The sequence below is a fragment of the Podarcis raffonei genome, chromosome 16 (genome assembly GCF_027172205.1).
Source record: "Podarcis raffonei isolate rPodRaf1 chromosome 16, rPodRaf1.pri, whole genome shotgun sequence".
Lineage (NCBI taxonomy): Eukaryota > Metazoa > Chordata > Lepidosauria > Squamata > Lacertidae > Podarcis > Podarcis raffonei.
In genome coordinates this window covers 22876515-22892370 of record NC_070617.1, presented here as the reverse complement: position 1 = coordinate 22892370, position 15856 = coordinate 22876515, and the positions used below count along the sequence as shown (strand labels likewise).

Genomic DNA, 15856 nt, shown 5'->3' with positions numbered 1-15856 from the left:
AGTGGAAGGCACATTGGCTACCCCATTGCCAAAGATCAAATAAATATACTCTATTATTATTATTATTATTATTATTATTATTATTATTAAATTATATTTATACAACAAAAACAAATCACTAAACATTAAATATCCTCACACCATTCCTCCAAGGAGGTAGGTCATAATTGGAGTTCTGATGGCTAAGCATAGGTAGGTTATTTCCTCATATCTTGAGGAGGGGGGGAGAGGGGGGGCCACCTCTGGTCCCATGAGTGCAACCTCTGGCATGAAGAAGGCACGGACTGCAGTGAACTGTCCAAATGGGTCAGCTGAGTGCAAAGCAAATTCAAGCATTTTAAAAATCGGGTCCCAGACCCCCACTATATTGCACCGTACATTGCTGGGAAATGTCAACATTCACCGGTCAGTCTGAGGATTCCTTCCCAGACACATTCTTTCTTTTTTTTTGGAACAGGACCAAAGGCTCTTCTTGCCAGAAAAGTCTCCCCAGCCCCAAATTTAATATCACATGAGGCAAAGTGCCTTTTTTTTATTTCCCCAAGACTTTCCAGAAGATATTTCTATCTCTGTATCATGCAGTGTTTTAAACTATGATGTTTCGGTTCTGGGATTTTGACTCTTGGTATCCATGAATTTGGGAAGTGGCCATAGCTCAGTGGCATCTGAGGTCAGGAGGTCCCAGACTAAGGTCCTGGAGAGCTGCTGCCAATCAGTGTAGACAACACTAAACTAGATGGACCCATTAGCCTGACTCTGTATAAAGCAGCTTCCTGTTTTCCTATAATTGCTGTGTCGTTGTTTTCAATCTCTACTCTGGAATGGGTGGTTTTAAAAATATAGACATACTTTTAAAAATTGCTCGCTCATCTGCATTTGTGGTTTTCCATATGTTATCCTGTTGCCTGTTCTAACAACTATTGATAGACTCACGGAGTTGCAACTATGAAGAACTGTTATTATAATAATAACAATACCATCTAATAAATATTATAGCTGTAGAATCATGCTTACTCTTGAGCTGCTGGTTATTTCTTAAAATAAATATACAGGAATCTGTGGACCCTTTGAGAAAGCTTGGCTCCATTACGATTCGTAACTCTCGGGAAATATCTGCCCCCACCCCCATTAAAAAGGGAGGGGGGAGCCCAGGCATTGTGCATTGTGCCTATGCCAGTATTTAAACGCATGCCTACTACTGCTAATCCTAATTACCCTTTGCTCAACAGTGAAAAGAGCTGGGCGGCGAGAAACCCCAAATCACATTGAAACTGGCCAGTGTCAACATCTGAGACTGAACACGGTAAAAAAGAAATCTTAAGTTAATAGCATGAGAAAATAACCCTTTTTCAGAGGGTTCAAAGCGTATTACATCATCTTGCCATAATCCTTAGGACAACCCTGTAAGGTAGGTCAGTATTATTATCAGTATTGCAGATCAGCATGGTGTCGGGTAAGGCAGGGAGAAAGACAAGAGGGCTCACCCACACTTATGTTTTGCCCTGTGCTTTCTAGCACAGGCCTGCGGTTTTCCAGTCCGTGTCCAAGCCAGTGGTGTGTGGTCAGTTGACATGGGGAACTAGGCTAGTCCCCTAAATGCTCCCCTGGCGCCTCCTTCCCAAAGCCTGGGAAGCTTCTGCCTGGCTTAGGGAGGGAGGCAGGATGTGGCAATGTCACATGCACCCCCCACCCCAAATGTTGCGTCCCCCACCCCAAATTGCCCTAGCAAGCTGGCACCTCTGGACCTAACTTTTCCCCTACGAAAAATTGCAACCAGCGTTGTTGTTGCTGTTTTGCCCTGCCAGTTCCCCCAGGAAAACCTGCTCTTTAATGCTGAATCGAAATCATACCGAATCATAGAATCGTAGAGGTGGAAACATAGCTGTCAACTTTTTCCTTTTCTTGCAAGGAATCCTATTCTGAATAAGGGAATTTTCCTTTAAAAAAAGAGAAACGTTGACAGCTATGGTTGGAAGGGACCTTGAGGATCATCTAGTCCAACCCCCTGCAAATGCAGGAACGTGCAGCTGTCCCGTACGGGGATCGAACCTGCAACCTTGGCGTTATCAGCACCACGCTCTGACCAACTGAGCTATCAAGTGACAACAGCAATTTCGGTTTCAGAGGCAAAATTCAGTGGTGGAAAAAAATGGGGGGGTTTTGCTGGGAAAGCACTGGGACGAAAAAGAAAAAGTGCTTGGACAGGGAACTTTAAAGCATGGATCAGTGCCTTGACATGCAGAGCAAAGCTATGTGTAGATGAGCCCAGAGACACAGACAGACAGACAGACAGACAGACAGACAGACAGACAGACAGGGAGAGGCTTAGCTACGGCCACTTAGTGAGATGGGCTGCAATCCTAACCTGGTTTGTTCAGGAGCAAGTCCTACTGGATTCAACGGGGCTTACTCCCAGGTATGTAAGGTTAGGAGTGCAGCCTGAATTGCTCAGGATAGCAGGAGCTTCCCTGCTCCACATACAGGCTCAGGACTGAGCACTGTTTTAAACCCCTTTGACCATCCTGACTGTGAGTAGTGAAGACTGTACAACTAAGTAACTGCGAACAGGTGTGCAAAAGCTTATCATATCACGGTGAGGTAGCTGAGGTTGGTGGGTGTGTTTGCCCCCTCCCCCCAGTAAACATTTCTCCAGAACTCTGCAGCCCCCCCCCCAGCTTTCCTGATCCGGAAAGGAAAAAGACCCACGGGGAGGAATGACTATTATGTCATCCCCAGGACTATGGATACAACCCAGAACACATTGGGTTGACGCTGCAGACAAAGAGTTCTTAGCATGGTCTCACGCGAAAGCTCATCTCTGCCTGTGGCATTTCCCCAAGGCCTGAGCGATGAGCGGGATGGTCTCTGCATACATCCTGAGGGCCCAGCAGCCCTGCTTCTTCTTCTCAAAGGCTCCCGTTTCCTCCGAGCCGTAGGTAACCTTCACATCAGTGACTTTGTACTCGGAGCACAACAGGCAGGTGAGGTTGGCTAGGAGGCCCCGTGTCTTGGCGGTGGTGTTGCTGAGCCGTTCCAGCAGGTCCTTCCGGTCGTTGTTCTCCTGGTCTCTGGTGATGTTGCCCAGGGAGGCATTGAAAAAGGTGAAGATCTTGTACAGCGAGATCAGCATCTCTTTCCTGGTCCGGTTGTCGAAGGAGGGGAAAGTGTCTTTGGAGACGCAAAGCGATTTCACCTCTGCTCTGTTGAAGGGGGAGCCTTGGCTCTCCAGCTGCTCAGGATAGAAGAAGGAACCAAATTAAGAGCTGGCATTGATACCCATTTTACTTTATGCTGCTTATAAAAAAATACCCTTGTTATACACATCTGGCCAAAAATAGTCAGGAGAGCATGAGACACTTAATCTCGGGTTATGGGTTCAAGTCTTACGTTTCTGCATCGCAGGGGGTTGAACTACATGACCCTCGTGGTCCCTTCCGACTCTACAATTCTATGTTTCTATTATCTGGATAATGTGCTTTTATCTTTCATAATGTTTCTTTAATGCAGGCCATTGGCAGTAACAATCAAGATTTGAGAGCGGGAACCAATGTTTGTAAAGCGCCTAAAATCCCACCTAAAACCAAAAAAGCACATTTCTGGGAGTGGATTAATCTGCTGATTTCAGTTTCTCCTTCCCATCTTAGGTTCAGTTTGACACATATCCGTATCTGTTGGTGATTTTATTTTACTTTTTAAGGTCCCCATAAAAATTCATCAGCGATTTAGGATGACTTCCTCCCAGCACGTATATTTTTGCATGCAATTCCCCCTTGTGTACACATTTTAAAAAATCAATTCCCCCTAACATAATGCATTTTTTGTATATTGTTTTTACTAAGATATTCATTCTGATGCAAACTTTAATAGATGCACATTTTTTGTTGAAGGACCACATTCCCTTACGAATAACCTTCTGGAACGCCATGTGCCATTGGTGGGTGGGACCTGAAGCAAAAGTTGGCGGAGCAACGAATGCAAATTTGTACAACAGCCTAGTTTCTACACACACTCTCTCTCTCTCTCCATCCTCCATCCACGAGAGTAAGGAGCATCATCAGAATTCAGGGACATATCCCGGCCAGGCAAAAGCACTCAAGGAGGGTGCAAATCAGGTGTGGCCTGGGAAGAGTCCCGAGGGCCAGCTAGACTGCCCTGGAGGGCCACATTCCTGTGCCTGAAGTTCCCAGCCTCCCCTCTACACCCAAAACTTACATAGGCATCGAAGAGACCCGGGGCCGACAAATTGAGACGTGTCACTTGGCACTTAATTTGATTGAAGACTGTTTCTCCGCAAGGGCCGATGTTGTCGCACATGAGGTTCCGCCTGTTCCTCAGGAGGGGTTTTCCGGGCACCAGTCGGCAGTGTATGGCTAGCAGCAAAGGAACAACTCCTGTGCGGAAGAGGAGGAGGAGGAAAGGATGCGTCAGGGTTTGCTGTCCAGTAGGGAAACAATGTGCCCCAGAACCAAACATACAGCAAGTAAAGAAAGAGAAGCAGGGGGCTCTGGGTGCTTATATGCCACTCAGGCTTGTGTTCTGATGCATTTCAAATGCCAAATGCTACCCAGGGCTAACTGTGCGACAGAGCCAACTTTGCCTAATGCACACATGCATTTTTCACTTAAGGGACACGGGTTAAACCACAGAGCCCAGGGCTTGCCGATCAGAAGGTCAGCGGTTCGAATCCCCGCGACGGGGTGAGCTCCCGTTGTTCAGTCCCTGCTCCTGCCAACCTAGCAGTTCGAAAGCATGTCAAAGTGCAAGTAGATAAATAGGTACCGCTCTGGCGGGAAGGTAAACGGCGTTTCTGTGCGCTGCTCTGGTTTGCCAGAAGCGGCTTAGTCATGCTGGCCACATGACCCGGAAGCTGTACGCCAGCTCCCTCGGCCAATAAAGCAAGATGAGCGCTGCAACCGCAGAGTTGGTCACGACTGGACCTAATGGTCAGGGGTCCCTTTACTTTTAGTTATTCACTTATTTTGTAAGGAATTCCCCCTGCCATAATGGATCTTTGCACATTATTTTCATGAATGCAGATAAAAGAAAGGACTTCTCCAGAAAGCGCCGTGTTAAACTGTGGCTCACTGCTGCAGTGATGGTCACCAACTTGGATGTCATTATTATTATTATTATTATTATTATTATTATTATTATTATTATTATACCTTTGAAAGAGGACTGGACAAATTCATGCGAGGACAAAGTTCTCAATGGCTGCTAGTCACAGTGGCTATCCTCTGCCTCCACTGTGAGAACAGGGTTAATTTTAAAATTATTAACCCCTTACATTGTTTTCTTACTGCTTTAATATAATTATTTTATATTTCTCACTGTTTAATAGTGTGCTTAATGTATCCTATTGTGTTTTACGTGCTCTGTTTTGCTTCCTACCTTCTCTACTGGTTATTGATTGAAATGAGTATATAAATGAAACATGCAGATGTGAAATAGATGGGCCATTGGTGGCCTCACCTGATGGTCTTAATCACCCATCTGGGTTTCCCCCTCCCCAAACACCACCAGAACTGAGAGTGAATTGCAAATGCCCTCTCCTTACTCTCCCCTGGTTTCCTTCACTCTCTGCTCCTCCTCTTCCAGGCTACTATAGCTGGATGCGCACCTCCCTCGCCGGCCACCCACAGCTCCCATGTGCTATTGTTTGATTCGTGCAGCTTTGCCCAGCCAACGTCACCAGAATTCCCCTCGGTTCTGAGTGACGGGTGGCAACCTTCCCAGATTTCATAACCGCAGGCCAAACAATGTCAAATATGCAAAGCGGTTCCTACCGGGAACATCTCCAGCTCAGCATCAAAGCAGCAATTTGGGAAAACCTCTTCCCTCATTTCACAGTTATTTCTCTTTTAGACAGTCGGAAGAGGACTGTGCACCAGGCAGGTGTCCCACAAAAGTAAAAAAAAAAAAAAAAAAAAGCAGGGCATAGGAAGCTACCTTATACTAACAAGCTTAATATTGTCTGCACTGACTGGCAGCAGCTCCTTAGGTCTCAGGCAAGGAACATTCCCAGCCCTACCTGGAGATGCCAGGAACTGAACATTAGGACCATCTGCATGTGAAATAGTTGCTCTACTCCCTTCGCTATAGTCTTTCCCCATTGGTCCATCCAACTCAGTACAGTGGTACCTCGGGTTAAGTACTTAATTCGTTCTGGAGGTCTGTTCTTAACCTGAAACTGTTCTTAACCTGAAGCACCACTTTGGCTAATGGGGCTTCCTGCTGCCACCGCACCGCCAGAGCACGATTTCTGTTCTTATCCTGAAGCAAAGTTCTTAACCTGAGGTACTATTTCTGGGTTAGCGGAGTCTGTAACTTGAAGCGTCTGTGACCTGAAGCGTATGTAACCTGAACTACCACTGTATTTTCAAAGGTTTGGCAGTCAAGCCTGATGAGGAATGGTTGAAGGAGCTTGGCATGTTCAGCATGGAAAAGAGGCGACTGAGAGGAGATATGATACCCATCTTCAAATATATTAAGAACTGTCACGTGGAACATGGAGCAAGCTTGTTTTCTCCTGCTCTGGAGGATAGGATTCAAACCAACGGCTTCAAGTTACAAAAAAGGAGATTCCGATGGAATACCAGGAAGGACTTTCTGACTGCAAGAACTGTTCCATAATGGAACAGACTCCCTCAAGAGGTTGTGGACTCTCCTTCATTTGGGGTTTTTAAGGAGAGGTTGGATGGCTGTCTGTCAGGGATGCTTTAGCTGAGATTCCTGCATTGCAGGGGATTGGTATCTTCCAACTCTATGATTCTATGACTGGCCTTGGCTCTCTAGGATTTCAGGCAGGGAACCCCTCTATTACCCCTTCCTGGAGATGGAATGTGAGGTCATTCTGCATGTAAAGCAGGAGCTACGCCCCTTCCCTTGAGGAACACAGGAAGCTGATTTATATGGAGCCAGACCATTGGTTGGTCTAGCTCAGTGCTGTCTATACTGACAGGCAGAAGCTCTCCAGGGTTTCTTACAGGGGTGTTTAAGAAACATCGGAGGCCCTGGATGTTGTCAGACTCCTGCTCTCATCAGTCACACAGCTAAGATGTAGTAGGGCTGCCGTATGTCTGAATTTTCCCAGACATTACTGGGATTTCAAAGGTGGCATTGACGTCCAGGGGGGGGTTTCCTAAAGGCAGCACCTTATCCTGGATCTTTGGCAAGTCGATCAAAAAAATCACAGCGTTGTTGTTGTTTTGCGTTTTTGTAAAACAAAACAAAACACCTCAACAACTTTGGGGTATTCCTTTAAGAAAGCTCAGGGCGTCCTGGTTTTTACTTTTTGAAATACAGTCATAACTCAGAAGTCAAATGCCTTCCGACTGGAACGTTTTGGCTCCCAAACGCCACAAACCCGGAAGTGAGTGTTTCAGTTTGCGACCATTTTTTGGAAGCCGAACATCCGATGCAGCTTCTGATTGAGTGCAGGAAGCTCCTGCAGCCATTGGAAGCTGCGCCTTGGTTTCCAAATGTTTTGGAAGTCGAATGGACTTTTGGAACAGATTCCGTTTGACTTCCCAGGTACGACTGTATGGCAACCCTAAGCTGTAGTCCAACAACATCTTGAGAGACACAGGCTCCCTATCCTGGACCTGTTTAATGACCAAGACATACTATATGCCATCCCATATACTCCTTAAATAACTATGGTCTGGGAGTGACCAGCGACTTGCAGAAAGCTCGATCGAAAGAGCAGGGGCGTCAAACACAAAGAGGAGCTTGGTGGGCTCAGCCTCGTGGGGCCAAAGAGGACAGTAAGGGGTTAACTGAGTGGTGAGGAGAAGGGTAAAGCATCTGGGCATAAGGCAGGGTGAAGTTGGCCAAAGGTGTGGACGAGAGCAAGACAGAGGATGAAACACATTTGAAAGCAGATCTTCCATGGGACAGCCTTGGATTTACAGAAGCTGTCCCAGTTCCTTGGAATGTCCCCATTTTCCATAGGACGCCCCTATTTTCACCGGAGAAATATTGGAGGGTATGGAAGGACGTCCCTCGGTGCCGGATTCAACCCTGTGGAGGCCCCTAGGTAGTCAAAATCTCAGGGTGGGAAGGAGAGAGCCTCGTGGGTGAGCTCTAGCGGGATAACATTGAACCAAGGAAGTTTGGTTGCAATTTGCTCTCAAGGTCAAATCAATATTATTTTTGATCCGTTGTCAAGATAAGATAACCGTTGTCAAGACAAGATAACCTAAAATAAGGTTACCAGACGTCCCTGTTTCCCGGGGACAGTCCCAGGATTTACAAATCAGTCCCCTGACAAAATCCTATCATTCCTATTGAAATTGAAAAATGTCCCCGGATTCACTGAAAAAAATCTGGTAACCTTACCCTAAAAGGTGTGGGGCTCATAAGCTTGGTCACTGGCCCCCTATTTTCACCAGAGAAATGTCGGAAGGTATGTGAAAGAAGACAGAAAGCAGGGGGAACTGGACAAGAGAGGCCAGAAGATTTCTCCAAAGAGAATTGCAGAGGCTACTGCCAGCCAACTAGACCCACTCAAGGTGGCAGGAAGAGGAAGTTTAGTACCAGTGGGTATGTGCCAAGGCTGGGCATGAGGTCTAGGCAAAGACAATATGGTACACAGGCTGAGCAAGGCCTAGGGGGAGGCTACCAAACTCCAGAGATGTGGGTACCAGAAATGGGGAATCCTCTTGTCTGTGGGCCAAACTCTCCCTACCCAAGGTCTCACTCTGAGCCCTATTTTCCCCAAGCCATGCCCAGCCACCCTTCAGACTCAAAGTGAAATCCTTTGGCTGGTGCACCCATCAGCTGATAGGATGTTGAGGAGGAGAATCTTGCTCCAGGAAGAGGAAGCGGTTTCGGAAAACCGCTGCTGCTGCCATGGAGGTTGTTCGATAAGGGAAATAGGAGCACGTGACATAGGCAGATCTGACTCAAGGAGCTGTTGGTGATAGCATCTCCCCTAAGATCTGCAGTTGATTCCATGCTAAGCATTCAGCTCTGTTCCTCAAGAGTCAGGCTGGCTGTCCAAGAGGATCACACCAATATCTCTTTGCAATGAGAGGCAGAAGCTACTCCTCAAGTGAAAGCTATTACATTTCCAAGGACGGAAGAGGTGATTTGTTGCTGGGTAGCATTCAGGTCCAACATTCCAAAAACCATCCACTTCCACATGGATGCCTCCAGGAGCCCATCAGCTTCTCCTGTTGCCCTTTTTCCAGGCAGGTATAATTAGTCAGAGGTCTGTTTCTGTTTGCCAATCATGGATAAAGAAGCCAAAAATTGTCTAGCCCTTTCTAAAAACCCATCTTGTAGCTAGTGTCTACAGATGGGCAAATCCATCCATTTATTTTTCTCTCTCGTTTTTCTCAATCTTAAATTCAGTTTGCTACATTTCCACATCATTTTCTGAATTTTTAAAGTTTAAACAATGCATGTTCCTCCCCCCCACATTATACACAATTTTTTGTATTCAATTTTGCCCAATATGCCATTTTTTTGCATCCAATTTTGCCTTATAAAGCACATTTTGTATACTGCAAATAATCATAATCACAATCATAATCATAATATTTTTATGCCACCCATCTGACTGGGCTGCCCCAGCCACTCTGTACTGAGTTTTTGGTGGGAGAACTGCATTGCAAAATTGGAGAAAGTGTGAAATTTTGAAGCATGGCTACATTTCAGTTTGTATACTGTTCCAGGAAGTCCACAATAGGTAGATACAAATTAAAACTGAAGCAAACTGAATTTATCTCTTATCCCAACTAGTGACCATTAAAATGTATTGTGCTGGTGAATTCTGATGGCACAGCCTTAGAATGTACACACTATAATAAATGGGTATGTTTTCTTTTGAAGGTGCTGGACAACCCTGAGGTTTTGGGGTATTATTATTATTATTATAATTAAGCTTATCTAGGTTGCATTATTAGCCATTAATTCACCAGCTGAAGAATTCTAGCAAGAAGTTATTCATCCCTCTAACACATGAGCTCTTGCAAAGCTTATCTTGCTTCTAGCTTTGCAGAGGGTTGGACTAGATGACCCTCGGGGTCCCTTCCGACACTACAATTCTACCATTCTAACTGCCCTTTTAAAGGTGTCAGAGGTTTTGGTGTGGTTGTTGTTTAAACTTTTCTGGGTTTGCATTCATTAACAGCTCAGGAGCTCTAACAATAAGCTGTCCCCCTCTTGGCAGCTGAGCTCTTGGAAAGCTTATCTTGCTTATTCTAACTGCCAAACAGTTCAGGAAAATCCAGTGAAGAAAGAAATGCTCTGTATCACTAATTTAGGTAAGCCTGACCAGTGGGGTGGGGGGGAGCCTGTGAAGCAGGAAAGGGGACCCAATCTAAGAATCCCAAACTGGAAGAACAGAATAATTCCTTAGAGAGGCCCAAAACCTTGACAGGTTAGCATACCTTCATTCTAGGTTTGATTGCTCCCTATGATGGGCTGGTGGGACGCGGGTGGCGCTCTGGGTTAAACCACAGAGCCTAGGACTTGCCGATCAAAAGGTCGGTGGGTCAAATCCCCACAACAGGGTGAGCTCCCATTGCTCGGTCCCTGCTCCTGCCAACCTAGCGGTTCGAAAGCACATCAAAGTGCAAGTAGATAAATAGGTACCACTCTGGAGGGAAGGTAAACGGTGTTTCCATGCACTGCTCTGGTTCGCCAGAAGGGGCTTAGTCATGCTGGCCACATGACCCGGAAGCTGTACGCCGGCTCCCTCGGCCAATAAAGCGAGATGAGTGCCGCAACCCCAGAGTCGGCCACGACTGGACCTAGTGGTCAGGGGTCCCTTTACCTTCTTTATGATGGGCTGACTACAATCTGAGCTGCTTCAACCGTTAGATAACTTTTCCCTTCTTTCCAAACTTCCTTTTGGGAGGGGAGGGGGATTAAAATGTCTAATTCGATAAATGAAGTGTTTCTCCCAACAGCCAGAAATATGGGGGGGGGGGCGGAATCTTTCAGAAGTTGCCAGGAAGTTTAGCAGAAGTCTACCAAAAAAGAAAAAAGGGAAACCATCTTTTTCTCACGCTGCCCCAAAATGCTCAGAGGTCTTCGGAGTAACTAGAGGGATAGAGTTGAAAGTTCAACCGCGGTCACGCTTTGGACTGCAGAGGGCAGAAGGCGCAGACAGCGGTCCTCAGTGAACTTTGGAAAGGAAAAGGGAAAGGGGGGGAAAAGACAACAAAGAAAAAGTAATCTGAACTGGAGAAAGGTGGGTTACCTGAAATGATGGCTTTCATTGTAAACTGCATCCTGGAATGACGTAAGAGAATTGGCCGTTGGCAGGAGTGTTCATTCAGAGAGTGGTGCTTAATACTTGGGGATGCCACTGGCTTATATATACTTGTGAGCCTGTGTTGTAAGAAAGGGGAGGGAGATTTCATTGAGAATGGAAATACTGAGCTCTTCCGAAGAATGAAAATGTTGAGGTCATTACATTTGTGGTTTTTCTGGTTCCTCCCCATCAGCCCCCCCCACTCCACACCCGAGTGTGGCTCATTTTGGAATTGTTTGATACGAAATTAAGTGGGCAGATAAAACAACAACCATTTGAAGAAAAATCGGCTCCTGTTTTCCCCTGCCTACATCGATACAATCATGTCACGAGTCATCGCAAGGAAAAGAGCTGTCAGACCAAAGGTTTGACATCATAAGGCTCCCCCCCCCCCCGCCGCTCCATCTTCTGTTCTCACCCCACCCCTCGCCACAGAGGGGAGTGCAACTTTCACTTTTGTAGCCCAGTGATTTCCCCTGGGAAAGGCACTTTCTTCAGCGTTTCCGAGAGTCCGGGTTGTACAAAGGTAGAAGCACACCCACGCATGGCCTCGTTTGGTAATTATCGGGGCAAAACAAGAAGAAGAAACGGAAGCCGGTGGAGGAATTTCTGTGGAGGAAATCAAAAACCAAGAAAGTACATGAAAAGTCTGTGTGTGTGTGTGTGTGTGTGTGAGAGAGAGAGAGAGAGAGAGAGAGAGAGAGAGCTTTATCGCCCCTTGGTGGGCACTTTGGAACATCAATGGATTTGTGTAAAAAGAATCCAATCCTAGAACCAGCGCTTTTTCTCTCTCTAAAAAAATGTTTAGGGGTACTCTCGTTTTGACTCAAGAAAACCACCATTTTATAGTTCATATCAGGAAAACTAAATACAGTAAATGGACAAAAGTACAAAGATTCACAAAATGTTTAGGGATATGCGTCCCCCCAGAAAAAAAAGCACAGCCTAGAATCCAAAGTACAAAGATGTTTCAAATCAGACACCGCAAAGCACTGGCACCCACAGATATCATACCCTCCAACACTTCTCTGATGAAAATAGGGATGTCCTATTCCATGAGAATGAAAATAATACTAATAATGTTATTATTCGTACCCCACTCATCTGATTGGGTTGCCCCAGCCACTCAGGACAGCTTCCAGCATATATAAAAACATAATAAAACGTGTTTTTTTTAAAAAACCTTCCCTATACAGGGCTGCTTTCAGATGTCTTCTAAAGGTTATATAGTTACTTATTGTATCTCCTTGGCTTGGAGGCCACAAAACACCATACCCTCCAACATTTATCTGATGAAAATAGGGACCCCACCCAACATTTCACCAATGAAAATAAGGAAATCTTATGGAAAAGTAAGACATTCTGGGATCAAACCAGAAACAGACGACTTCTGTAAATCTGGGACACTCCCTGGAAAATAGGGACACTTGGAGGGTCTGCACTAACCACTTTACGGTGGTACGTCGGGTTAAGAACTTAATTTGTTCTGGAGGTCCGTTCTTAACCTGAAACTGTTCTTAATCTGAGGTATCATTTTAGCTAACGGGGCCTCCTGCTGCCGCCACACCACTGCCATGCGATTTCTGTTCTCATCCTGAAGCAAAGTTCTTAACCCGAGGTACTGTTTCTGGGTTAGCAGAGTCTGTAACCTGAAGCGTCTGTAACCCAAGGTACCACTATACTGCCACGGCTAATTTGTGTGGAGCAAGAGACTTGGAAGGATCGTAGGCCACAATATTGCATAGCAAAGCAATGGATGTAAATTTTACCCCCATAAAGGTAAAAAAGGTAAAGGATCCCTGGATGGTTAAATCCAGTCAAAGGCGACTATGGGGTTGCGGCGCTCATCTCGCTTCAGGCCGATGGAGCCAGCCTTTGTCCACAGACAGTTTTCTGGGTCATGTGGCCAGCAGGACTAAACTACTTTTGGTGCACGGAAATGCCATTTCCCTTCTCGCCACAGCGGTACCTATTTATCTACTTGCACTGGTGTGCTTTCGAACTGCTAAGTTGGCAGGAGCTGGGATGGAGCAATGGGAGCTCACCCCGTCTTGGGGATTCGAACCGCCGACCTTCCGATCAGCAAGCCCAAGAGGCTCAGTAGTTTAGACCACAGCACCACTTGCGTCTTGCATGCCAGTAGGCCGGCATGTAAGAGACATCATCAGTGTTGGACAACATCATTCCAGCTAGCCAAAAACTCTCAGGTTGTGAAGCAAGGCCCATGAGTTGTGTAGCCTGAGGAAAAGGGGAATGACCTGGGAAGTGTTCCAAGGGCCAGACATGGAAATCTGGAGGGAGATGAATTTGCACCATAGCTGTCAACGTTTCCCTTTTCTTCCATGGAATCCTATTCAAAATAAGGCAATTTCCCTTAAAAAAAGGAAAACATTGACAGCTATTATTTGCACGCACACACACACCAGCTTGAGGTTCACTGTACTTGCTATAAAGCAAGTGTGGGGAATATTTAGCCCTCCAGATGTCACTGAACTACAACTCCGAACCCCCCTAGTCATTGGCTGTGCTTGCTAGGACTGGTGGGGAGTTATAGTTCAGTAACATCAGGGGCTAATGGTCTCCCCGCACCAGCCCTCCTGCTATAAAGTGTGATGTCGATGTAGAAAATGGAATGTTTAAATATCTGGACCGGAGTTTCTCAACAGAGGACTCAGGAATTCCGTTGCATTGTGGAAATCTTGAGGTTTGAACTCTGAGGCCAGAAGGGGATTCTGGTGAGAATGACCAAAAAGAAGAAGCAGACTTCTGGGAGGGAGAGAGAGAGAGAAAAGGAGAAGTCGCATCCAGTATCAATAAATTCTACCTGTTTCGAGAACAGAAAATGTGATCCTTCTGACACAGGCAGTATCTGGGCTGCAGCTGAAACGAAACTGCTCAGGAGACATTCTCCCTGAAAAGGTTTCTGGGGATTTATAATCTGAATTAATCATCTGAATATAAACTAGTCATCCTTTCAACGTTAAAATTTACATCGTTATCCACTGAACGAAACCTCATGTTGAGAAGCGTTTGTCCTGTGGAAGAAGTACAAGAGAACTGGGGATTTATTATGTGCCAGCTATTTCTAACCGTTAAGCAGGAAAAGCTGTCTTTTAAGATTGTTGTTGTCATTCCCCATGCCATTCCCAGCAGAACTCATCTTGCGTCCAAAGATCAATGGGTGTGCCCATAACTCAGATTGCATCCTTACCCACAATCAGCTGGTGATGGTTCCACACAGAACTTCATATAGCTTTTTTTTTAAGGCAGTGCCCCTCCCTACAACCAAGATCCTTCTACATTAGAGATCATAGAATGGTATGGTTGGAAGGGACCTTGAGGATCATCTAGTCCAACCCCCAGCAATGCAGGAATATGCAGCTGTCCCAAAAGGGAACCAGCAACCTGCTCCTGTAATGGCTCCTAGTGTAGCACAAAAGGTAAAGGTAAAGGGACCCCTAACCATTAGGTCCAGTTGTGACCGACTCTGGGGTTGCGGTGCTCATCTCGCTTTATTGGCCAAGGGAGCCGGTGTACAGCTTCCGGGTCATGTGGCCAGTATGACTAAGCCGCTTCTGGCGAACCAGAGCAGCACACATAAATGCCGTTTACCTTCCCGCCGGAGCGGTACCTATTTATCTACTTGCACTTTGACGTGCTTTCGAACTGCTAGGTTGGCAGGAGCAGGGACCGAGCAACGGGAGCTCACCCCGTCGCGGGGATTCGAACCACCGACCTTCTGATCAGCAAGTCCTAGGCTCTGTGGTTTAACGCACAGAGCCCCCCGCGTCCCTAGTGTAGCACAGTGGGGTATTAATGATGACTTGCGCCTTAGCCAGCAGCATTGATCTGAAATGGAAAGGGGCTGTTATCCCTGAGTTATTGACTATTTTTTTATTTCTGCTGGAGAAGGAATATTAGGGGGAAATGAACAGAAACATGAAACTGACGTCCCAGTTCCACTCTGGCAGGAACAGAAACTGACGGAAGAAGGAGCTATTCATCAGTAATCCCGCCTCCCGAAGCCTCAGTAGTGACTATTTTGAACTTGCTGATGCTGCAAATTCGTTGAATTACATTAAAAAATTGCTGCAAGTCAAATCTGGTGGGCAGGCGGGCAAACAGGAGGACAACACTGCCCCCCTGGAATATAACAATTTGACATTGCAACCATATCTATAAATGCCATCTATAAACAGCATTGATTGCATCCTGATGCTCTGGAAAGTGAGTGAGCAACAGATTGCAAATCCATAGTGAAGTCTCGTGTGAAAACAAACAGACACACTAATTAAAATAGATCCCCCCAGTTAATCAACCAAAGCTATAGTTGATTAATCAGTGGAGTCCATTAAAATGTGCAACTCTATGTTTCTGCCATCCTCTTTATGGGCTTAGGAAGCCTCGAAGTTCCTCTACGAAAGTTCAAGTTGACAGTCATCTCATGACCTTAAACTTTCACTCATGTCTAGACGGGGATGTTGGCCAACAATGGGGAGTCAGAGGAGCAGAGAGCTCATCTGGCCCCATGATGAAATTTTATTTTCTATCATCTTCCCTCTTGATTTCTTGCAGATCTGCCCTGCCCAA

General features: G+C 46.0%; 1 protein-coding gene and 1 non-coding gene across 2 annotated transcripts; both read right to left on the bottom strand.

The window, feature by feature from the left end:
- Positions 1–2028: 2028 nt before the first annotated feature.
- TRNAI-GAU (transfer RNA isoleucine (anticodon GAU)) lies at positions 2029–2104 on the bottom strand. The gene has a single exon. It is a non-coding gene; the product is annotated as a tRNA-Ile (tRNA).
- Positions 2105–2714: 610 nt separating this feature from the next.
- LIF (LIF interleukin 6 family cytokine) lies at positions 2715–11243 on the bottom strand. The gene is made up of 3 exons (XM_053369374.1): positions 11213–11243; positions 4213–4391; positions 2715–3229 (listed from the first exon to the last, which is right to left on the bottom strand). The coding sequence occupies exons 1-3, from the start codon at positions 11241–11243 to the stop codon at positions 2813–2815; spliced, it is 627 nt and encodes a 208-aa protein (XP_053225349.1). The 3' UTR covers positions 2715–2812.
- Between the last annotated feature and the right edge of the window lie 4613 nt (positions 11244–15856).